Source organism: Genypterus blacodes, unplaced genomic scaffold (assembly GCF_046128005.1).
Source record: "Genypterus blacodes isolate CSIRO-AG114 ecotype Tasmania unplaced genomic scaffold, CSIRO-AGI_Gbla_v1 ptg000029l_1, whole genome shotgun sequence".
Lineage (NCBI taxonomy): Eukaryota > Metazoa > Chordata > Actinopteri > Ophidiiformes > Ophidiidae > Genypterus > Genypterus blacodes.
In genome coordinates this window covers 6,679,575-6,704,595 of record NW_027466842.1, presented here as the reverse complement: position 1 = coordinate 6,704,595, position 25,021 = coordinate 6,679,575, and the positions used below count along the sequence as shown (strand labels likewise).

Here is a 25,021-nt window from a genome sequence, read left to right as displayed (position 1 = left end):
CCATGCTCCCTGCTTCATGAGCCCAACTGTCTATGAAGCAGATGCTTAATATGTTGATAAGTACGACATAAAATAGCATCAAACGCTGATTACCACGTGTTAATGACAACTAAAGTGATGTCATATCTTTTAGAGGGTGTTTTCAATGACAACCGCTCTCAAATGTGAACCATTGTTGGGGTCCAGCGACATCTAGTGGCCACACAGATGGCGCACAGAAAGTATGTCACTAAATCTCGCCGGAATTGTCCAGATCGGTAATAAGCACAGTGTCAGAAATCAGTGCAGACACTTCTCTATGCATTATTGTGTACGTGCCTCCGCTCAAGGGCTGGAGACGCAGATTGACTTTGCTTGAGTTAAATGTTGGACAGAGAACGAAAATTAGATTAGGTTTTCTGTATCTTTGTTGATGTTACTATACAAAATAAGACCATTTGTGGAACACACAATGCAATTCATTCTCTGCAGGTGTCTCTCTTCACAGCAATGCTTGGACAGCTCCAATGAGGCAACAACAGACACTCAGGACCAAATGAGGCTGCCCTCATTAACTCATGATAGGAGTTTACCAAAGCAATGAAACAGTTGGCACATATTTGTATATAAAATGCACAGTAGAACTATATTTTCTCCACAGTGATACCAGCATTACTAACATTGTAACTATAGTGATTATCAGCAGAAACCTCCAACACTGTTTGGCACTATATTGTGACCGATTTACTTTAAGTTACAATCATAAACAACTGTAGTGTGAAAACACATTTGACCATCTCCATAGAGACAAGATGATGTGTTTGCTTTTCCTCTACTTTCTTTAAATTGAGATCACAGTTGGAAATTCTACTTGCTCAGTTTATTTCGAGCGTGGGTCCAATAAATGTTAAAATGAGCAAAAATGCTAGTAAGGATGTATCCACTGCTGAGTTTTAATGATCTTTTTGAGGTTTTTTTTGTTTTACCAAAGAAAAAGGGCTGAGCTCAAGTAAAACCTACAAACTCATAATACATGCAGGGTTTACTCAATGCAACAAAAAAAAGGATATATATATATATATATATATATATATATATATATATATATATATATATATATATATATATATATAAAAACAATTCACATTCTTCACATTGATTGTGCAAAATGTCAAATAAATAAATAAACATGGGATACATTCATTCACATTCCTTTTCTATGAGATTTGATCCATTACCTGTATTTACTGTCTGACAAAATGGAGTAAATATCTTCAAACGTGTGAATTTAAAACCTGCACTATCACAGGCAATATCTTTTAAAGAACATTTGACCTTAAATATAAAATGTGTCGCAGTTTTGTGGCAAAGACATGTATCCGTTAAAAAGCAGTCCACTTTGGTACAATCTGCTCCACTTCTGGTCAAGACAAATCCCAGTTCCTCAAATAGTCCACAACAGCAGCAAGAGATGGACCCAGGAACTTCTTTTAAGTTCCAGAAGAGTAACAAAAAACACATTAATGAAGAGCCCGCAAAAGTTATCACCTAGATTAGTCTGCAAATAGTTCAAATCACTCAAATCAGCCGACGACATTCCCGCCCTCGGCTGTAGAATAGCAGCATTGGGTCTTTGTGGCTGTTAGGGGGCGGGGCCTGTGAAAGTCTATGAATTACTGGTAGCATTCTCATTGCTTGGTGAACTGGATGAGGAAGAGGATGAAGAGGATGAAGAGAAGTTCATTCCTGATAACCCTGGTGGGTCGGTGGCTGTGTTCTGTCCACTGAGACTCTTTCTGCACACAGGGCATGTATCGTGCTGTGGGAAAGAGAGAAAACCAACAACGACACATTTTTATGTTGCACATCAACACATCGAGGATCACAAGATAAATATAAAACCAATGCTGCTACAAAAGAGGCTGAGATATGAGCATACAGTGCTGCTTGAAAGTATGTGAACCCCTTGAGCAGTTTGGAATTTTCTGTTGTTTTATCATGATTTTATTTTATCATCACCAGTTTTTGTATATGAAATGTCAGGTTTATGTTTATCAATTGCATGCACTTTTTTAGGGGGAATTGCAAAAACTTTTGGCACCTCCTCTTGCACTTTACTTCCACCAAACATCTTCTGTAAGCACTAATCACTTGCATCAGCGTTGGGGATTTTTGCCCACTCCTTGCAGAACTCAGCCAGTTAAGAGAGGTTGGAGGGACATCTGGCATGTACTGCCTGCTTCAGGTCTAGCCACAACATTTCTATCGCATTGAGGTCCAGACTTTGATTGGGCCAATCAAGAGTACGAATCCTCTATATCTTAAGCCATTCCTTGGTCGTTTTGCTGGAATGCTTTGGGTCCGGAGAGGTCTGCAACTCTCTCAAGGTGATGTGTGGGATGGCCTTTAACTGATTTGTTATTCTTCTGGTGTTTCTTGGTGATGGTTTTGTTAAGCGTCCACTTCTAGGCAGAGTTGCGGTCATGTTGAATGCCCCCCCACTTGTAAATTATTTGTCTCACAGTGGATGTATGGAGATGGAATTTTTTGGAGATGGTCTTATAGCTTTCCCCAGACTGATGGGCTGTCACAACCTTCTTCCTGATGCCCTCCAATATCTCCTTTCCTCTTTGCATTGTTGAACAGTGTGGGTTTGCCTTGGCACTATAGTGGTTTAGTTGGTTTCCACTCTCTTTTATTCAGTGCTGCCCAAACCCTTTTCCAAGGTTGTCTCATTTGATAGCACTGCTTAAGTGATTTGTGAAGCTTTCCACACTTTTGCATCAGATCTAAAACTGTGGACTTACCTGTTCCAGCCATGGCACTATACAGTCGTTGTGAAACAAATGATTGCATGGCAGCTGTCGAACACTTTCGCCAACGCTGTAGTCTTCTTTGCACACAGGACATTCTAAACCAGCAGCTGCAGGAAAAGAAAATGGTGTATGGTCTGTGAGCATGAGGCGCACACACACGCATGCACGCACGCGACTAACAAGAACTTTACAAATATACATAGAGCAATATATAGATAGAGCCAGTTAAGGGAGAAAAGGACATACCCACGTGTTCTTCTGTGATGGTGATTGTGGGTAAATTCTTTATCCTCTCTCTGTCTGCAGGTGGAGGACCTGAGTTCTCAAATTGGTTTAATAACTGCAACAAAGGACAGAATCACAACATATGACAGCCAGTTAGTTTGCACAGTATAATCATCAGTATGACAACAAGCTGATTCTGTAAACACCAGATTTTTATAATCTTCATTCAACAAAGCTGTACCATATTTTTTCTTAAAGATAAGTACACAATTTTTCATTTTAATGATTCATTCTGTTTTCATATGCTCTGCAAGCACTGTGTCATCTACATTTTTATAAAAATAAATAACAATTAGATGTTTAAATCTTCTAATGTCTTGGACAAGATGCAAGAAGAATATGGACAAGAATGAGGCAATCTTCTAATGTGTCTGTACTTGTGTGATGATGGCATCAAGTCCATTGGCACCCCAGGCATAGTCCATTGGATTGGAATGTAGCAAACCCCTGCAAATCAAAAACTGCTTTCAGAATGGCTTACTAATCTGTGACAAAAGACAAGACACAAAAAATGCATACCCCAATTATTTCATATACATCTGATTCATATGCATATTCATACCACTGTCCCATCCCTATATTTGGCATGGCTGTTGGTGCAATGATTCCATTTACTAGCTGCTGGATGATTCTGTATCAGAAAAAAACAGCAAACACAGAAACATTCACAGTCAAATAAGACTTTAAAATAGTCGTCTGTGCACTGCATAAAGGGAACATATGTTTCTATTCATAATTATGTGGCGACTTTCAGATTTAATACTAATAAACACATATTGAAAAAGGGGATTTTTTTGTTGTTAATACAAAACACTTGATCTATTTCTAGGATGGCATAGAGCATTTCTACCTTAACATGTAAGGCTACCAGGGGCACTCGAGGTTATCAATAATCCTCTGGTCCCAGACTCACACATTCTGACATTGTCTCACCCCTCTAACGTAGGTACTCCTTCTTGGCGCGTACCCTGTCGTCGAGGAACGTGTCGACCCTGCGGATGCCGTGCACTGAACCGTTGCCGGGCCGCTGCTTCGCGTTGCCTCCTGTTTTCTGTCTCCCTCTCTTCATCTGTGGATTGCCCGGGAAAGTTCTCGTACAAAAACTCCAGGGTAAACGGGTCATACTCAGAGTGAAATGTGAATAAGTGTTGGTGGTCCATGTCCTAATGAAAGGGAAGAGGGAAAATAAATCATGGTCCAAGACATTTTGCTGTTCCTTGTCTTACATGTCCCACTGACCTCAAAGGACGGCTGGCTCTCATCACTCGTGGAGGGCGTTGAAGAGGAATCATTTTCTGAACTGAGAGGACAAGAAGTGAACAACATCAGCTATCACCTTCAACGCTGAATCAACCAAACACACCAGACACATACAGTATATTACATATATAGTTTACATACCTCCTTTTGTCCTCGGGCAGTTCTTCAATGAAACCAGATTCACAGCGGGAGCAGGTGTAGTCCTGCAGTGACAGAATAACATGACAGAATGTGCAGCACATGGAGTTTAAATGACGGAAAAGAAAGAAAAACAACTGTAATGACCTGGACAAAACAAGCAATTTGAAGAGTAACGGAGGACTCGGATAGTCAAAACAGGTAATCAACAGATTCCTTGATGAACACAATAAAGCAATGTGCAGAGCCCGATACGAAGCTATAGATAAAGCCCACGTTGAGCATGATGACTTGAACTCAAACGCACCAGCCATAGTCAAATCATAAACAAAACCTTCCAACTGACGTTTGGCAACAGAGACAGTATAAAATTGAAAACCCGTCGGGTTGCTTCTTCCAGAGTTAAAGTTAGCTTGCTGGTTCACCAAGGTGAGAGCAGACGATAAGTTGCGCTCAGTTATCTGTGAAACATGAAGTCAAACTATACGCTTTAACTTTAATTCCACAATTATCACGCAGCATCCTGCCTGCTGTCTGTCGCTAGCTAAACTACAGCAACGTGTCGACGTTACAGGCTCACAAACACACAATGTAAACAGCACGACACTTGTTCTTGTTCTTCACCCAGGCACTAATAGATGATACGCGCTGACTTACCGGTAAACGCGGAATGATCTCTGTCGAACATCGGTGGCAGAAAAACCGGCAGGGCCGTGTAGAAGCTTCAGCCATTTCTACTGGAGGGGGTAGATGCAACGTTACATACGGGTAGCAGCGAGGGACAAACCATCAGACGTGCTTGAGCAGCATTGTTGCCTATAGCCATACTCTTTCATCAAGACAAATGTGATGCAGGGTAAAATGTAGTAAGTAACTGGATGGGGGACTACCTGAGATAATGAAAGTACTAGAAACGAGGTGAAATGTATTACTTTCAGATGAATACACTATTCTAAAAGTAATCCTTGCTGCACCTGACACTGGCACAGCTTTTCAGATGCTTTTCAGAGTTACCTTTTGATGAAATCGGAATCACCATATTAACTGGATTAACTTACCTTATATAATTATAATAATAATAATTATAAGTAAATGAGGCGATAACATGAATAACAATAATAATAATGAATAAAACTGACTATACATCAAAAAGAAGATGACGAAGAATGGAGACATTACCACCAGGTGGCGGTAAGACAAGTAAAGCTGTTTGCTAACCGTGATAAAAGTAGTAGAAAAAGAACACAAACGCTAGCTAACAGAAGGTAGCGCCGAGAAACAGAGGCCTCCCTCAAGCCTTGTAGCGTTGTTTTAAACTCATTTGTTTCCCTTGATAGGACCATGGAGTCTAGCGATACTGGTAATCAAAATTAAATAAAACACTACATTGTGAATTAGTCCGTAAACATGAACGTTCTTGCTTCAGCGAATTGGAAATATTAGCTAGCCCGTTAGCATTTGTAGCTATAGGACAGTTTAGCTCGATGGCGTTATGTAGTTATGAGTCATCAAAGAATATTATCCGTTAAATACATAAGTCACAGTGTCAAAGTTGTGTCTTTGCTTGCTGAAGTGAGGGAAGCATCCGTGTCTCTGATAGTTAATGTGTTCTCTAATCTATTGTGATGTATTTTTCCCGGTCATAGTAAGAACTGTATGAATAAATAAGAAGATCATATATACAGGCGAGGATGCGAGAGACAACATACGTAGCAGTTAGGCATTAGAATCCTATGGGCCTGGTCAAATGCTATTTAATTCTTTTTTTCAAAGGGATATCCCATTTTGGTTACCATTATGTTGAGCCTAGAGAAACCGGAACTAATGGTGGAAGATTCCCAGAATAGGCTAGGAGTGTGTTCTGGGAGCACCAGAGCATACAAGGCAACGCTTATGATATAGTGTCTGTTTATGAACTAGTTTCAGTTTTGCTGGACATTGTGGAGTGTACAATAACTCTCCATGCTTAACATGCATATTTTGTACACACACACCATTTACTACTGTATCCCTTCTCAGGTCGAGGGGGGTGGAAGTCTGTCCAAAGTGGAAAGTCTGTCCCGCCGCAGAAAAACAAAATGAATATGAACATTCTCCGTCAAGAGGAGCTTATAGCTCAGAAGAAGAGGGAAATTGAAGCCAAAATGGCAGAGCAAGCAAAAAGGACTGTACAAACCCCCAGTAAGCCCCCTCCCCAAAGGTAATAATACACTCATGGTCTTCACAAATTAAAGAGATTTGAATGTTGAGCATTCTTGCCCCCCTCCCTCACAGAAATTGTAATGACAGGTACTGCATATTGTTATGTACAATGCTAGTACAGAGTTGAAATTAATGTGTTGTAAACAACATGCTATTTGTTCTCACCTCAGTAGTTCTTCCAGTCTCCAGGCAGCCACATCAAACAAGTTTGCAAATGATGGGAGTTTCTTACAGCAGTTCATGAAGTTGCAGAAGGATAAACCCCACCCTGGTTCTGGTTAGTGCTTTAATGTGTACAGTTTTAATTTCAACTGCATTTAATCAAGCTTGTAACTACCATTTATCATGGTCTGTGGTACAATTAAATACAGAAGAACATGTGTCTCTGTGGTGCACAGGGACACATGAAGTATTACATTTAATAGCCTCATTTACCATAGTTGAAGATGCTCTGTTCTAATTGTCCATCAAAGACAAACCCAGCACTTTTGAATTGGTGGTTTCTAATCCCTGGATGCTTTATTTGCCTCAACAAATGCTGGAATTGGTTTTCTAGTTGTAGTAGGTTGTAAACATTATCCCAATGATATCCTTTCTAGGTTCCACCAATGACACCAACATTCCCTTGACTGCGACTTCACCAGGAGGGAACTCGCTAAATAAAAAGAGCATTCTCTTTGGCAAGCGGCCTGGCCTTGGAATCAGTAGCATGCTTAATCAGTTCAAGACCTACTCACAGTCTAAGAAGAGCCCTGTCCTCAGCCAGAAGCCCAGTGTATTCTGTTCTCCTGATGATGATGATGATGAAGAGCCTGATGACTTCAGATTCCTGGACATGAAAGGTAACTCACCAGCAGTGTTTGTCAAAGTAACTATGGACAATTCCAGTGGCTCGGGCATCTCTGTTTTGTTTTTTTTAATAAACTCCAATGGCACATTTGCCCTGTGACTGGCTTTTTGTCATAGGTGCCTTTAGAGTAAGTGTACTCATAGCCTGCTTAAAGTCTCTCCTCCAGAGGATTCAGACATCAAACTCATTGTGGACAAGATGGCATCTTTTGTGGCAGAGGGGGGACCCGAGTTGGAGAGGAAGGCCCAGGAGGACTACAAAGACAATCCTGTTTTCTCGTAAGTCAGAGAATGTTGCTAACCCAAATTTGTTTAACTATTGGTGTTACTCTCGGTAATTTCTCACATGTTGCCATCATTATTATTGCTTTGCAGGTTTTTGTATGATAGAAGCAGCAAAGATTATCTCTACTACAAAAGGAAAGTTGCGGAATTGAAAAAGGAGTTGCTAAAGCCTGAGAATTCGTCAGCGAATGGTAAGATTATCTCCTCTGGCACGCAGTGATTTGTGTCTTTCTCTCATCTTTCCTCTCAGAGCCACTACAGCGCAGATGTAAACAAAGTGATAGCATGGCACTCCAGCATTAGATTTGTAATTTTGAATCAGGGGATTATTAAACCTCCTCTTATTAATGCAGCCTGTTAATAGTGTGTTGAGTACTGTGACCCTAATGGCGTGTTCACCAACTGCCTGCCCCCTACACGGCACCTAAATGCATAAGATTGTTGTTGTTGTGATTTTACAGATGGAGTAAATGTTCCCACCTATTATCACACTCATCCACACCATGTGCTCAAACCTGTAGATCACAGTGTGAGGTTTAGGTCAGATCATTGGAGCCTTTCTACCTTAATTTGTTGCCGTAAAAGTTGTCACATCTATACAGTTCACCACCCCTGTCCCCCTTGCTCCTCCTCCTTCCTTCCTGTTCTTATCCCCTACTGGCTCTAGACTGGTGGTGTTTGAGGGCCAGTTGAGTACGGTACAGTAGTTGAGTGTGAGTTGAGACTCATTACTGATAGGCTGCTTAAAGTCTCCCCCCCAGTGGACGCGGAAACCCAGCAGGTGGCTGAGAAGCTGGCCAGGTTTGTGGCGGAGGGTGGCCCCGAGGTGGAAGCCATCGCTGCTGAGCGCAACCGAGACAACCCTGCATTCAGGTCAGTCACTGTGTATTTCAATGTGTTTTTTTCCATGCTTGGCTCATATTTTCTACCTTACACCAAATGTTCAATGTCCCTCCCTCAGCTTTTTGTACACCAACCACAGTCCAGCCTACCGCTACTACAAAGAAAAAGTTGAGGAGTATCGCCTATCTGCAGCCTTCCCGAGCTCTCCTCCTCCAGCAGCAGAAGCATGGACAGAAGTTCTGCCTCCATCTGCTCCTCCATTACAAGTCCGTCCACTGCTGAACTCTGCACCACTAACCAACAACCAGGACGCAGAGGGCCCTCCTGTCAAAAAGAAGAGGAAGAGCAGATGGGGAGCTGAAGATGACAAAATCGATTTACCAATTCCTCCCATCATTGTTCCTGAGGAAGTTATTGCCCCAGACCCTAATACACCCTCTCTCTCTGGTACAAGGACTTGTGTATTGCATGCTACACACACATACACACACACACGCACACACACAATATTCATATCGTTTAGTTCATGCAAAAAAATCAATACAAAAACCCAAACTAAATTGCAGCTTGACTGTTGTGACTAAATGCAGGAGATTAAAATACAGTTGTCACATCACTTTGTGGTTTCCACTCGTGCATGAAATACAACAAAGGGATCTTTTCCCACGTGTATAAAATCTCAGCACAGACCCAGTTAAACCCAGATAAAAAAGGGAGCCACAACATTCTTCTGCTTCTGCTTTTTGTAGGGCAGTAGCTTTTATTGTTATGTACCAGCTGTTCAGACTATGTCAAGTTGTTGCATTGTTTGTTTTCAGTCCAAGAGTTGAGAGGTCTTGGCTATAAGAAGGGAAAACCTCTTGGTCTGGTTGGTGTGACAGAACTGTCAGAGGACCAGAAGAAACAGATAAAGGAACAACAAGAGGTACAAAGTGCTTACCAAGTTTGCTCATTATACTTGAAAATCCACAGAAAATGATATATAATAAATTAAACCCAAACCACATAAATATTTGAATTTTCACAATTTAGTGTAATTTTAATTGAATGGGTTTTGAATATTTACACCATGGTGTAATGAAGCTAAATTAATGTAATGTAGTATTTTGCAGTTACTAGTACTGTTAGTCTTAAATCATAACATTGTGTTACGTGTGTTAACAGTGTTTTGTTTTCCCACATAATGTAGATGCAAGAGATGTATGATTTGATCATGAAGCACAAGCGTTCAATGGCAGAGATGCAGGTAATGTGGGACAAGGCGGTGAGAGACCACCAGCATGAGTATGACAGTGACGAAGAAGTGGACTTTGATGGCACCTGGGAGCATCGCCTCAGAAAGATGGAAATGGAGAAGACACGCGGTAAGGGGACCATCAGGATGGAGGTCTGGTTAATTTACACACAGGTAGTGGGCCAGGATTTCTCACAAGAACTCCGTGTATGTCTTTTCTCAGAGTGGGCAGTGTCTCTGACTGAAATGGGCAAAGGGAAGCACTTTATCGGTGACTTCCTGCCCCCTGAGGAGCTGGAAAAGTTTATGGAGACCTTCAAAGCTCTTAAGGTCAGTTTATCTCTGAATTCACATTTACACAGATTGGTTTTGCTTTTGTACTGCTTTTGAAACTTCTGAAATATCCAGTTTACTTACAGTATTCACCTAACTAGAGACGTGGAATGTCAGACTGTGACTACCTTAATGGTCATGCAGAGTTTAGCAGGACCAGGGTCAGCTTAAAAAGTTTATAAACAGGATCGTAATAATCCATGCATCCGTTTGAACAATTTCCCAGTTTGAACAATTTCCAAGTTTGGGACAAGTAAATTATCTAACTATCTATCTATCTATCTATCTATCTATCTATCTATCTATCTATCTATCTATCTATATCTCTCTCTCTCTCTCTCTCTCTCTCACTCACTCACTCACTCACTCACTCACTCACTCACTCACTCACTCACTCACTCACTCACTCACTCACACACTCACACACTCACACACACACACACACACACACACACACACACACACACACTCTCTCTCTCTCTCTCTCTCTGTCTCTGTCTCTCTCTCTCTTTCTCTCTCTCTTTCTCTTTCTCTCTCTCTCTCTCTCTCTTTATTTCCAAGCTTCTTATACACATCAGGGCCACAGTGGTCACAGCCAGTGGAGCAGACCTTGTCCTTTTTGCCAGATATTCCTCCAGCTCCTCCTAGGGGATTCCCAGGAGGAGACTGTAATTGCCACTTGTTTATTTGAAGGTCTGATTATCCCACTTTGATGCTTTTGTGTGAACCTCTTCATAACATTTCAAAGCCGAAAAAGCAGCAGTTATGACAACAGAATAGCCTTTTTACGTCTTCGAAATTCACTGCTAGAATCAAGGGAAGTTGTCAGAGGTTGTATTCAGGATGGAACACAGCATAACATTTTACTATACAATTGGGCAAAAATGTATTTATTCTGGTGTGGTGCAACGTATGGCTATAAGATTTACTTGACACTGGCAAAACTGGGATCAAACAAGTTAAATTAACAAGACTCCAAAGTCACCTAGAGGAGCAGCTCTTGGGTCACTGTGATCTATTTCGTGAGTAGTATTTAGTGAGGACCGGCAGGATGTAGCAACACTCTTATCATCCAGACTTGGATGACAGGGAATCAGAGAATCCTTTCCCTAGTTGAGTTCATAGATTCAAGTGATATTGAAATACATGTTTTTGGAAATACAAAACCCAATTATTTGAAAAAGGTGAAAATGCACGAAGAGAGCAGGAACAACAAAGCACCAATGTAATATGTACAGTGTATGCACCGGATGTACATCTTCATCTACTTGACTTGCAGGACGGACGTGACCCAGATTATTCTGAATACAAAGAATTTAAATTGACGGTGGAGAATCTTGGCTTCAGAATGCTTATGAAGATGGGATGGAATGAAGGAGAAGGTCTCGGTAGTGATGGACAAGGCATCAAGAACCCTGTCAACAAGTGAGCACCTTTTGTTTGATGATTTTCCATGCCATACACCTGTTACACGACCACTGTAGGAGGCGGGAGTACATATTAATGCTTAATCCTTCCTCATGCTATGTTTCACCCCAATGTCTTGTTAGAACATGACACTTTTGAAATTAGGGCAGCAAGATACTCTCAAAATGCAGTTGTATTGTGATGCACCTCTTCTGGACACACTCTGGTATCAGATTCCCTCTTCCTCTTAAGTGTAAATGTACATAGCCGGCGTGGAAACTGTTTCTTGCAGTAAATGAAAAATTAATTACCTCATTGGCTCTAGTGGCTGTGCTCTTAAAAAACTCAATGACATTTGGCTCCCAACAAACCCTTGGCAACTGTTAACAAATATTATTCCAATGCTGTGAAGAGGGGAAACAGCCACGCCTATTCTCTTTCAAGTGTGGGCCAGTGTTGAAATCCCCCCAAATAATGACAAACTATAAGTCAACAGTGTACAGCAGAGTAAACAGAAGCTGCTTATGATAGGAGTGTCAATCCCTCTGACGTTTGTATATGAAGAGCGCAAAACCATTTTGTTTGCATAACATGACTAATGCAGCTGGATTACGTGGTGTCTTGTGTGTGTGTGTGTCTCTAAATATTTAGGTTCTAGTTTATTCTAACAGACATTTGTATCCAGAGAGTGCCGCTATGTTATTGCTGTTCGTTTTAACTAAAAGGATATGAACAGAGAACATGCAGCTGAGTCTCTGCGTGTCTCCCTCTAGGGGAACCACAGCTGTAGACGGGGCAGGGTTTGGAGTCGACCGTCCAGCTGAGCTCTCAAGAAATGATGACGAATATGACGCTTTCAGAAAGAGGATGATGCTTGCTTACCGCTTCAGGCCAAATCCACTGGTAACATCTCTGCTTTATTGTTCTGTGCTCTAAAGAAATCTGTGTGAATTTGTGTTGTTTTTCACCTGACCGATTATTATTATTATTACCAAATAGTTTGTGATTGCATGTAGACATACTCATTTTACAACATTCACTTTTAGAACTTTAGTATTTTTTGTTTTGTTTGGTGAAATTTACATGTTGTGGTTTTAATGATCTACTGTTTTTCTCTTCTATCCACAGAATAATCCACGGAGACCATATTACTGATAAAGAGGGCTGCTCCTACTGATTTTACCCTCGTAAATAATTTAAAGCTGGCCATTTGCTGCTGCTGACACAGTCCTGCATAGTTGTGAAAATGGACATTGTTGCACAGTAGAGTTTGGAAACATTTGTGTAGAGTAGAGAGAAGCTGATGAAATGGAGAATAGTAGAGAGACTCATGATGCATTTTTGATGCTACAGGAGAAGTAAGTTTTTGTGACATTATCCGTGGCTGGTTAATGTTTCATTTCAGTTTATATGTTAACATCAAAACACACCACCAGTCTGCTTCCCTAATGGTGATGTCACTCTTAACTCAACACTTTGATTGCATTCCCGACTAAACAACATCATGTACACAATTGTGTTTTTTTCTTTGTTTTGTCATATTTCTTAACATTTTTGCTTTTATTGTATGAATCAGTGTTCACAATAAAACAGCCACTGTACCTCACAAAACTTGAGTCATCGCCAATGTGTTCATTTGCTTATCTCGATTTACACGCTATTTATTAGTGCAGGTTTCCATCCATGCAGATTTCTTCAGCGTGTCTGTGTGGTGGGGACAGTATATGATCCGGCCCATCACATTCCTTCAGCGGTGCGTTTGAGGTTTACAGGAGCTGGGTGACATATCTGTGAAATGAGACCTTCAGTGACACTCCCCAGGGGGTTTTCTCAGGTTAAATATAACTACAAAATCCCAGTTGTGCAAGAGTCTTTCTGCTGAGGACCACAACGTCTCCCAGCCAAGACATTAGTGATATTTGCGCTATGCTTACGGTGGAAAACTTAAAAAACAAAAAGCATGCCACTAAAACAGGTATTGCGGGCTGTACTAATTAACTGTGGCAAGATTGACGCGTTTTCCGAATTCACTGTAAATTCATTCATTTTAAATTCACATGTTTACCAATGCATTCTGTAAAAAGCCTTTACAGTGATTGATTCTTACTCTCAAAGTATCAGCGTGTGTTGTGCCTTTGTGGAAAAAACTTTGATTTGACGCATTAGCGTGTAGGCTGTCACTCTGACTGGGGGAGGTAAACAAGATGGCGACAACCTGAGTGGCAAGAGTACCACGAAGAGTCCGACAATTCAGCAAGTATTCACTGTCTATTTGAGTCGTTGCTCCGTCGGGGGCGAGCAGCTAAGGTGCAAAAATACAATCCACAACTGGAACTGGGCGCCATGGTGATTTAGGTAAGATTTGATATCACTGGCTAGTCACTTAGCCTGATCGCTCCGCTAGCTAGCAAGTTACATTGGTTGGTTAGCATACGCGGCTCTGGGTATAGTTTGATAATTTCTCCAATTTGAAGGGTTTGTTTGAGGTTAACAATTGGTATCGTTTTGCCAACTTGTGGACTTGATGCACACAGTCAGAAAACAGCGTATTTCACTGTCTGTCAGCTACATTGCTGCAGCACTGCCGGTACATGATGTGAAGTTCGCTAACGCTAGCTTAACGCCAAACCAAAGTTGCCTAGCTAGCGCAACATGAGCACCGCTAGCTACATTTGTGTGACGACGTTTGAGTCAACCACGCATCATCCACGCGAAACGGCTATTGGTTATTTATGGCAGAGTTCTAGGTTAAATGCCGCATCGGTTGCTGAAGGTTTGCACACCGATGAGCCACTAAGTCAGTTCTGGTTGGCGTTAGTTCATTCAGACTTGATATGCTAGCTAACATTTGTAATAACTTGTTTTGGCTACTGTGCAACTCAACTCGGATTCTGTATTGCAAACATTTTACATAAACACAAAATCCGTAGTCGTATAAATCGCAATTTCCCCTCTTTATGGTGTAAAAGAAACCAAATCCAATAACGCTAATTAGCTCTAGTTTTGATTGACAGGGGCCTTAAAGTGTTTACAAGCAATCATTTTAACTCAACATTTCTCTTGCAGTCCCATGCAGCAGGATCAAACTCTGGTTGGCATGGAGGACACCTGAGGAGGATTTGGGACACATCGGATGGCTCAGACGCCCTCCTGGAGCCGAGCTGATACCAGAGATCCACCTGCCGCTGCTGTAGAACTGCTCTTGGACTCAGTCCAGCCATACACACTTATGTATCTTGAGACAAATGGTTGTATGCAGCACAGACCTTTGACAGAAATGCTGCGCTGCATGGCCCTGAAGAAGGACTGGTTACCTCTGCCTAAGATTGTCTGGTATTAGATCCGCAGACGGGCAAGCTGGAGACCGAAGAGGAAAAACCCCTGAGAAATATTTTGCCGTCTTCACCCGCACTTATCACAAACAATACAAAATGTATATTACCAAGCCCTAACTCAGCTCTGGAATCCAACAGGTTCTCGGCTGTCTTCACCTCTGTAGAGAATAACCTGAAAACAACCCTAATGTTTACAAATTTAGATTGATCCCCGTTTTCTCCCTCAGATCTCAGGCGCGGTTACACTCGCCTCCATGTCCAGTATATCGTAATTCGTCAGTATTCCAACTTGCGGAATTAAAACACTCGGAGACGAAAGGCGGATTATACTCTTCGACGGCGATCGTCGCTATTTGCAAACGCTTATTGCATAGTAGGATCGAGTCGCCGTCAAAGTGTCAGTCATGAGTTCCGGGGAGCTGCATCCTCTTGACTATCTGACTGAGAATGAACTGATGGAGATGGATACTTTCATCCACCGCATCGACTCTACAGAGGTGATCTACCAGCCAAGGAGGAAGAGGGCGAAGCTGATAGGAAAGTACTTGATGGGGGACTTGCTGGGGGAAGGATCATATGGCAAAGTCAAGGAGATGCTGGACTCAGAGACACTTTGCCGCCGGGCTGTCAAGATACTGAAGAAGAAGAAGCTTAGGAGGATTCCCAATGGAGAAGCCAATGTGAAAAAGTGGGTGTTTTTGTTTTTCGTCCTCCTTTGACCTTTCACCTACCCTTTACTCTGACTTAACCACACCACAACCCTTTAACAACACAATCACTGTTTACCTGTGTGTTGCTTTTGAAGATGAGATGCAGGGTCGTTTCTATGAGGACCAATCAGTTGTTTTGAGGAACAGTATTATTGGCTTGACTGCAGTGGAAGTCTTATTTAACAGTAGCACAGTGAGAACAACACACTAGTCATCATGGCTGCCCGTCTGTCCACACTCTGACTGCCACTGTCACTCATTCAGTTACAACGTCCCACACCTTAAACGGTACTTGGCGGACATTTTGTTGTCGTCTTATTTCCGCCCTCAGGGAAAAGCTCTTGGGTTATTACTCGTTTTATAGAAAAGCGCATAAGCCTGGGCATCATTGGAACCTGTCCAACACTGCTGCCAATGATGCAGCGTTTCCTTTCTGATACCAAAATGATACTTTGCTCAGTATAAATACATTTTTCTGCTAACACTTTTTTCCCCCTCAGTTAACAGAAAAGCCTAATGGCTCAAATGAATACTTTTTAAATATTGGCAGTTTACACAATATAGACAAAAGCATGAAACACAGTTAATGTGACAATTTATGCAATGTTCAAAACAATAACTGTCACTAATAATTTCAGTCTACTACATCACAGATAATTATAAAACATTCACGTTTAAAATGTTAATGGAATGAAATTTTCATCTCTCTCTCTCTTTCTTTCTTTCTTTCTCTCTTTCTCTCTCTCTCTCTCTCTCTCTCTCTCTCTCTGAGCATCACAAGTGTTAATCACACAGAAGTTTATTAATTATTGCTCCAGCATTGCACAGAGGGCTCATGCTAAATATAGGATAGAAGATTTAGCAGATCGTAACATGGATTTCACAGCGGGAGGAAGTAGGTCTGTGAAACCTTTTGTCCGCCGCTGTCAAGGTGGCAGCAGCACAACCGCTTTTTTGCTTTGTTGCAATCATATTACTTTGTGTTCAGCTGACTTAATTCATTTAATAACTACTAGAGCTTTCAGGGCTTCCTCATCACCTTGGTACGTTCCGCGACTGCTCTCTTCACCCTGCAGGAAGCTGTGAATGAGCCACAGCCTGTTGACGTCAAACAACACGTCATTCGCATTAATTCGTCATTAACAGCTGTGACTTCAATCTTGGTGTCGTTATGGCCTTGCTAGGGCGGCTCCATTCATGCCTCTCACCACTTTGATTTGGAAATAAGGATTAGAAAGTAAAACTGCTAATTTCCACTCATTTGGGACTTTGGGAGGGACAGAAGATTGCTGACCGCCAACGACAGTGTAGATGATGTCGCATGTCGCAAGCATGTGACTTGCTGTGCTGTCACATGGACCACTGCTTCAATCTAGACAGTTTATTTATCAAGCAACATCTTTCATTGGAAATTGAATGTGAATAATATTACTTGTTAGCCCCAGAAAGACAGGATTTTAATCTGCAATCCTGTCCATGTTCTGTTTAGATTCTGAAGGCCAAGCTGCAGAGTTAGACTCCATGTTTTGCCAATACGAGTGCAGCGGTGTTTTCTGTAATTTCCTCCATCTGCCCCACTTATTAGGAGCCTTATGTCCCCGAGCTTGAGGAAACTGGATGGTCCAGCCTGCAAAGTGCTCTGATGCCATAGTTGCCTCCATTCTCTTCATTCAGCCTCTGTTTAGCATTCTTGTCTGCCCAAACACTTCCTGCTTTCAGAGGGTTGCTGTGGGAACAGGCATGCCCAGACTGGGATTGATTGAGCAATGCCACTCCTGTTACTATGGCAATCCTTGTATCAGTGCTGTGCCCTTTTTTGGAATGACAGCGACACACACAGAACAGCCCAGACCGGACACAATCAGCACAGCGTACATGCACGTTTACAGACAGACGGGTGTATGTTGTATGAAATCCGTCGTATGAAATCATTTCAGCTCTGCAGCCTGTGGGCCAACACACAAGGTCCACAGGTCCACATCTTAAATAAGAGACTACAGATGGACTGCACCAATCACTGTGCTTCAGAAAGCAAGTCTGCTGACTCTATTTATTTTTTTTAATGGAAATGAGCTGTAATGTAACAGAGCAGGATTTGTTACAGCCAACTGCTGATGTTAACAGCGGCAGACTTGCGTGACAGAAAATAAAGATATCATTGTGCTTAACTGCATTTTAATGATGATTGTCACTCTGCTCTTCTGAGTGCACGAGGCAGTGATGTCTTCTTTAGTACTGCAGTGATGCAGCTGTAACGACTTGTGTGGTTGTGCGAGTGTGAGCGAGCACAGACTGCATTTGCGAGTAGAATTAAGGCCCGAAGCAGCCCCCCCCCCTTCAAGGCAGGTCGTTTTGTTCTCACTGCTCAGCTAATATCAGTAATACATTTGTGATAGTACTACAGTGACATTAACACAACAACAACAAACAATAAGAACCAACATCCCTTTGTGTATAATTGGTTAATTTGTCTTTTCTGTGTTGGCGTTTGCCCTCACAGGGAGATTCAGCTGCTAAGAAGACTTCAACACAAGAATGTGATTCAGTTGGTGGATGTTCTCTACAATGAAGAGAAGCAGAAAATATATCCTTTTACATCTGCTCTAGTGAGTCCATACATCCGTGCTCGTCCTTCCCCTTCTTCCTCCTAATGGCGTTGGAGCCCTGGCAGCTGTACAGGCTCGCTGCCGCCTCTGTTTACTTCTCTCTTGTGCACCATGTACTGTGTCTGTCTTTGTGTATGTGTACATCGTCAACTTTACACACGCTCCACTTCATTACAAGACGCATCTGCTTGGTTTGACAAATCCCCTTGACTCCCGAAGTACGTATATGGTGATGGAGTATTGCGTTTGTGGGATGCAGGAAATGCTGGACAGCGTGCCAGAGAAAAGGTTTCCAGTATTTCAAGCTCACGGGTACGTTTTCCTCTCCGTCTCTCGCTCCATCTCTCTACTATTATTAGTCTGAGGCTCTGTGCCGCCGCTCCAGGCCTAAGTTTAGACTCAAGACTGCAGAGACTCCACTGTTAAAATAACTGGACATGGATTGTGTGAATGTCTGGTAGAGTAATGATGGCACAACTTACCGCAGCGATTTGCTAATTGTTTCCTCTGACTCCTTATCGTGTATCACAAATCTCCATTCATGCTATGTACGAGTCTGGTTTATGATTGTTTTGTTGCCTTTCTTAGGTACTTTTGCCAACTCTTAGATGGCCTTGAATATTTGCACAGCCAGGGAATAGTTCACAAAGACATTAAACCAGGGAATCTGCTGCTGACCACAGACGGAGCGCTCAAGATCTCTGACCTGGGAGTAGCAGAGGTGAGTTCAGCCTCCAGCGTCATGATGTGATGGTCGCTTGTGCGTTAAGACCACCAATATGTGTATTTGAGTATAGAATTTAATCTTAAAGTGCTTTATAACTGTGGCTCCTCGGTTCCTTCATGTCATAAGCCCACCCTCTCATCTTCATCATCTCTCTTTGACAGTGACAGGAAATATAGAGGATGTGATGAATTGTGCACCAGGGAGCAATCTTTGGCAAACTAGAAGTTTTTATTTTGGTAAAATTCTAAAGTACGAAGAAACAGTTTCAGACATTGTGACCACCAACACTTCCCTTTAAATTATTATCATTCATCATACTTAATCATACAAACGAATGCAAATCCTCTTTCTGGTCTTCCTCTCCCTCCTCAGGCCCTTCACCCGTTTGCAGAGGATGACACCTGTCGCACCAGTCAGGGCTCTCCAGCCTTCCAGCCTCCAGAAATCGCCAACGGCCTGGACACCTTTTCAGGGTTCAAGGTGGACATTTGGTCTGCAGGAGTAACACTGTGAGTAGTTGGCAAAGAGCCATTTTAAAGACCCACTTTGAATATTTCATACGGGGCCAAATTTGCCATCCTGCGCTGAAAGTTATCTGCAAATAAAGCTTCAATTTACATGCATAATATTGTGTTTATATTTAAAGCAATTTTGAGCTATTGTAGGAAGCTTTGATTGAAGTTGAATCTGTAAAGGTTTCGCTGCATTGGAAGGCATTTGATGTCTCACCTGGGATTGAACCTCCGTTTATGATGCACTTATAATTATTGCGGGCTGTTGCTTCCTTCAATGCAGATACAACATTACAACCAGTCTGTATCCGTTTGAGGGGGACAACATCTATAAGCTATTTGAGAACATCGGAAAAGGTGATTACACTATTCCCGAGGAGTGTGGACCCCTCCTGTCCGACCTGCTGCGAGGTTAGTTTGGTTTTCGGTCGCATGCTTTAACGTTAAGGCCAAATTATGCTTCTGCTGTTTTGAATTCCTTAATTCTTGAAGTGATGTTTACATTCTCTCATTCACTCAGTGACAGAGAGCAATAACAACAATGCCGTCTGTTTTTCCTTACTTCAAATGGAGCTATCCTGGCTGTGGGTGTTGTTGCGACTCAAACTCCCTGCTTGTTGCACTGCGGTTGTTTTCCGTGTGTCCTCTAGGTGGTGCCATGACATTGAATGTCAAAGGGACACTACACCATTCTAGGCTTCCTCTAAACAGTACAAAACCCTCCAGCTGCTGACGTAGCTCCTCTTGATGAGGAGCCAGCAGCAGAATACTAAACACTCCATAGTCTGGGGTTTTGCTTTTCCAGGCTGAGATGCTGCGATGCTTTTGACCCTTTTTTTAAAAACGCGTCAGAGGCTGTGATAGCGGAACGTACAATCAGCAGTGAGGCATAACATCAAGCCCCTCTAAAAGCCAAAAGAATGTGTGGAAGATTATGCCTGGTCCAGCTAATGAAGCTCAGCCAAACGCTGATCTGACTGACCTGTCCAGCTTTGCGCTCTTTGTCCTTTTGTGGACACGGATGCGCTGATCACAGATCCCTCGGCTGATTGGTCTTCATACAATTTCAGAATGAAACATTTGGGAAATCTCACTGGCCGAGCTGAATTGAACACGCTGGATAAGCGAGGAAAATGGCTGCACTCTCCTTCTAACTTGCCAGGCTCACCATCCCCCATTTTGTGCGAGTGCGTGACGTCTGTGTGTGTGATGACGCAGCACCTGAGAGAGATAGTCCGCCCATAATTGCACGGTCTAAAATAAGCCTCTGGCACTACAAAAGGCATCCTTCAGCGCACAGAGCACCACTATCAGCTCTCTGCCCCAGTCTGTGCCTGCTGGGGAACAATTAGATTATTAAGTCTGGACAGGCGTCACTGCTGCTGTATCATGCTGACTCTCTTGCTTTTTCCCACATATTCAGCACCCATTATGCTAATTAAAGGGCAAGATCAGTGTTATTTTGGGAGAGCCGGCTTGATGAGCCTGATTAATGATATTCCTCCCAACACTAGTGATTCCTCCAGACTGGTTTGTAGCGCGACACCCCTCTTACCTCACCGCCGTTTGTAGTACTCCACAGAAACAGCTGATGGAGACGAAACTAACCTTGCCCCTGTGTTTTTCAGGAATGCTGGAATACGATCCCGCCAAGAGGTTTTCCATACAAAACATAAGGCAACACAAGTAAGTCATCACAGGATCTTTGCATGTTTAGTGTCGGTTAACACTCAAACAGCAGCAGTTAAATCTGGACCTGCACAGATTGCATCAGCTGGCATTCATGTCATGCGGCTCTCAATGAGCTTATAGATCACAACAAATGAATGATGAGAAAGTCGAGTCATCATCCATGACAATATAACATGTGTGTCTACAATTGTGTGTTTATTTTTATGATTTCTCCTCATTTCCCCCTGCCAGCTGGGTGCGCAAAAAACACCCCCCGTCTGAGCTCCCCGTGCCCATCCCGGCCAGCGCAGAGAGCAGAGACCCGTGGCGGAGTATGACGGTGGTCCCCTACCTGGAGGACCTGCACGGCTACACGGAGGAGGACGAGGACGAGCTGTACGACGGAGAGGATGAGATCATTTACACTCAGGACTTCACAGTGCCAGGTATGTGCCAGTCCGCTGGCCGGCCACAGCTTTTGTATGGTCGGAACTAAAAGAAGCAATTTCAGCATTGCTTGTTGGGAGAAATATTTCTGTTATGGATCTTTGGAAGTTTGTTTTTGTAGCCATGATCTTTTTCGGTTTCCTGACTACAGATTTCAGACATGTAACATTTGTCATAATTGTGTGAATCAGTGTCAGAAATTCATCCCCACATTGTTGTTGCACCAGTAAATAACTTCTTGTGTCACTGCACAGCGTCATAGCTCACTAAATGTAGAACCACTTTTTTCCTCCCAAATAAGATTGATCTGTTGCTAGGTAACAACTGGCGTAATGAATGTGGTTGTCACCTTCGGGTATCAAGAGCTACGCTCCGCATAAACCCCATTTGTTTAGTTTTTTCAATGGAGCAGCAGAATGTGAATGAACAGCAGTGATCTATAAATAGTTGTGTGGGAGTATAAATGGTTTTCCAGGTTTCCCTCCCACACATTTGGAGCGTCGTCCCTCAGAGGAGGATTTATGGGAATGAAAGCTAATCATCTCTGTATGCTGAGCAACAACTTAACCCAATGTTTCAGTTCAGCACGGCTCTAAACTGTACCAACCATTAAGGTCCTTTAATTAGTCTCTCTGTTCTTTTATACGCTGGTGGTTTTTCACACCTCAGATTCATACACACACACATCTCTATTAAAAAATGGGCGAGCTACATAAAGTAACCTACGTTTTTCCCCTCTGAGTTTCCTGTTGTTGCAGGTTAGACTTTCAGACGCTTACCTGACCTTTAATTTGCCGGTGTTGCTGACAAACCAGATTTCAACGGTCCTCTGTTACTAAATCTGTTCTTCCATCTGAAAAACATGTTTTCAAAAAACTCTGTGGTCACGTGCTTTATCACAGAACGTGTGTTTGAGACATACACCAGTGTGTTTGTGTTTGTGTTCCTGTGTGTCTGCAGGACAAGTGGTGGAGGAAGAACGCGACCTGGGGAACGTTGACCACAGTCCAGCTGTAGCCAAGCCTCTTTGTGTGAACGGGACAGAGGCGGGGTCTCTGAACAGCAAGGCCAAAGCCGAGCGGCGGTCCTCGTCCTCGTCCAACCCCTCGCGCAAAGGCGTTTCCACAGCCAGCAAGATCCGCAAGCTCTCCACCTGCAAGCAGCAATGACCCGCCCGCCCTCCTCCGTCACCAACGACCCATCTGGTGCGTAGACGTTACAAAAGCAAAAACCTGTGTAGCCTAAACTCTGCTTTAGATCAGGGGAAACAGAGAGAAAGATAACAGGTACAGCAAATCTAGATAAAAAGAAAGGAGAGATGGGATTTGGTGGTAAAATGTGTCGGTGCAGGATAAGGAAGAGTCAGAGCACGTTAGATGGATGGAGATGTAGAGATGAGTATCAGGCAGCAGGAGGAGGAGTGGAATAGGAAATCACAGAGAGGAGAGGGAGGGAATATTCAGTCAGCAGCGCTCTGACTCACCGCTGCTCCTCAGGCAAACAGGGGGGTGGCTTCCTGTTTCAGGCACAAAACCCGAGATGTGGACCGGTCATCTGCCGGGTTTATGCGGATTGCAGTTTTTCAGGGCTAGAAAGTGGGGCGGCTGGATGCTGTGAGCACACATGCACACACACACACGCCGGCTTAGTACGTCGTCATCTCATTTCAGTTACCGCCCACTGTTTGCTATTTGAATCTCTCGCACATACTGACGGTGTTAAGGTGTTCGTCATGGCAGCGCAGAGGAGCCGCCGCCTATTAATTTGTTCGAGCAATGACTCACCAGTGGATGAGAGAAGGGGAGCTGTGGGATGTTTGTCTCCGTTTTTCTTCTCACCCTACGGATTTACTGTGTCAGTCCCTAGTCGTCTCCTATAACTGATTGTAGTCTGTCCTTCCCCTCCCCCCCCCCTCAGGTTGGTCTTTCCCCATCTCATGTCTGGAGTCCTCGCAGTTTCTGAGACAAACCCGCTGACGTCATCACCCCTCGTCCCACCGCAGACCACTGGCCTGCAGAGTGTGTTTAGGAAGCCCCTGACACAGGGAGGAGGAGGAGGAAGTAGAAGACAGCATGAAATGTTCTTTTTGCTCTGAGACTGAAGCGCTGGTTCTCTCACTCCCTAATTTTTGCTCCTTAAACTCCCCCCCATTACAAACCACCTTCCTGTCCACCCGCCCCACCTTGTGTCTCTTAGACCTCCTTTGTTTTTACAGAACCCCTAACAGCAGTTTTTAAGACACATTGTGGTGTGTTATGAAATAATGAAAATAATGGAAATTGATGACGTTATGAATAATTCTATATTTAAATCTATGTTGAGGAATAATTATCATTGTACTCTACTACCACCTACATACAAACTGCATGCTGTACAGAGTTTCAAGAAAGGGAAAGTGCTTGGTTTATGGACAGAGTGACAGACTAAAGCCTGGAGATCCACCGCTGACCTGTTGGGGATCATTTTTGATTTCCATTTTTCTTTTTTTCAATGGATATTTTTTAATTATTATTTATATAAAATATGTCCCAAACAGGCTGTTTCCAATGGTCCTTTCATTGAACTCCAGGTTGAGGAAAACAGTGCCACAAATCCCCCCCGGCCCCGGTGCTCCCACTTCATAGTCGGCCCGTGGAATAGTCCAGAGCTGATGTCGCTCAGCTTCCTGCTGCAGTCAGAATTGCCTGGAGTTTTTTTTTTTTTTTTATTCAAACCCCCCCTCCCCTCCCTTGTACGCAGCCAGGCCCATCATCTGCCTCTCACTGGGAGTAGATCAGAGGGAAGGTGAGTCACCGCTCAGAGTGAGGGAGAGAGCAAAACATCCCACGTGAGAGAGAGAGAGAGGGAGAGAGAGGAGGCTCCATTAAGGAAGATGTGCTGCCGTCCATCAACACAAAGTATTTCAGTTGTATGACGACAATGGGAGGAGATACTTAGACCTTTTGTTAGCGTTGCCCATGGTAATCATGTTGCACTTTTGACACATGCATACACAGTTAACGTGCATCAAATTACGACAGCATAAAATCACTTGAAGGGAGTCGCTTGTTTTTTTATTTTATGTGGAAAAATGTTCAGATGTCCAAAATGAATGTGCCTTGGCTGGTCTCATAAGGTCTCGCCTCTGTTAAAGGCTACAAAACAAACCTTGCTGCACGACTCATTCTACTTCAAAGCAGATGGACAAAGGACAATGACATACTATAGATTCCAGGATGTACACACACCAAGGCTCATATCTACGTCTGTGTATGAGGTGAAGCTGCACTACAGTAAGCGGGCGTTTGTTCTATTGCACTTCCCCGCCTGATATAACATGCAGAGATAAGAATGAATAATTACATTTTCCATCCATACTCAATGAGATGATGGGCATAGAGCT

General features: G+C 42.9%; 3 protein-coding genes across 4 annotated transcripts; 2 read left to right on the top strand and 1 right to left on the bottom strand.

Moving 5' to 3' along the window:
• Positions 1-1,088: 1,088 nt before the first annotated feature.
• Positions 1,089-5,245, bottom strand: LOC142994368 (E3 ubiquitin-protein ligase RNF126-like). The gene is made up of 9 exons (XM_076145164.1): positions 5,136-5,245; positions 4,482-4,543; positions 4,320-4,380; positions 4,014-4,243; positions 3,643-3,711; positions 3,458-3,527; positions 3,042-3,135; positions 2,787-2,902; positions 1,089-1,798 (listed from the first exon to the last, which is right to left on the bottom strand). Exons 1-9 carry the CDS (start codon positions 5,208-5,210, stop codon positions 1,646-1,648), a joined length of 930 nt encoding a protein of 309 aa, XP_076001279.1. The 5' UTR covers positions 5,211-5,245; the 3' UTR covers positions 1,089-1,645.
• Positions 5,246-5,718: 473 nt separating this feature from the next.
• sugp1 (SURP and G patch domain containing 1) lies at positions 5,719-13,092 on the top strand. Of its 2 annotated transcripts, none has more exons than XM_076144810.1 (14): positions 5,719-5,838; positions 6,498-6,678; positions 6,854-6,957; positions 7,280-7,522; positions 7,685-7,808; positions 7,905-8,005; positions 8,564-8,687; positions 8,776-9,104; positions 9,476-9,582; positions 9,847-10,021; positions 10,115-10,221; positions 11,504-11,649; positions 12,405-12,534; positions 12,760-13,092. In XM_076144810.1, the coding sequence occupies exons 1-14, from the start codon at positions 5,820-5,822 to the stop codon at positions 12,784-12,786; spliced, it is 1,917 nt and encodes a 638-aa protein (XP_076000925.1). In that variant the 5' UTR covers positions 5,719-5,819; the 3' UTR covers positions 12,787-13,092. The 2 variants fall into 2 exon arrangements, with proteins under 2 accessions (XP_076000925.1, XP_076000924.1); XM_076144809.1 differs by having other exon boundaries at positions 6,851-6,957.
• Positions 13,093-13,806: 714 nt separating this feature from the next.
• On the top strand, positions 13,807-24,785 carry stk11 (serine/threonine kinase 11). The gene is made up of 11 exons (XM_076144783.1): positions 13,807-13,986; positions 14,698-15,654; positions 18,177-18,260; positions 18,505-18,594; positions 18,871-19,003; positions 19,382-19,518; positions 19,805-19,932; positions 21,150-21,207; positions 21,445-21,638; positions 22,600-22,844; positions 23,557-24,785. Exons 2-10 carry the CDS (start codon positions 15,371-15,373, stop codon positions 22,806-22,808), a joined length of 1,317 nt encoding a protein of 438 aa, XP_076000898.1. The 5' UTR covers positions 13,807-13,986; positions 14,698-15,370; the 3' UTR covers positions 22,809-22,844; positions 23,557-24,785.
• The last annotated feature ends 236 nt before the right edge of the window (positions 24,786-25,021 follow it).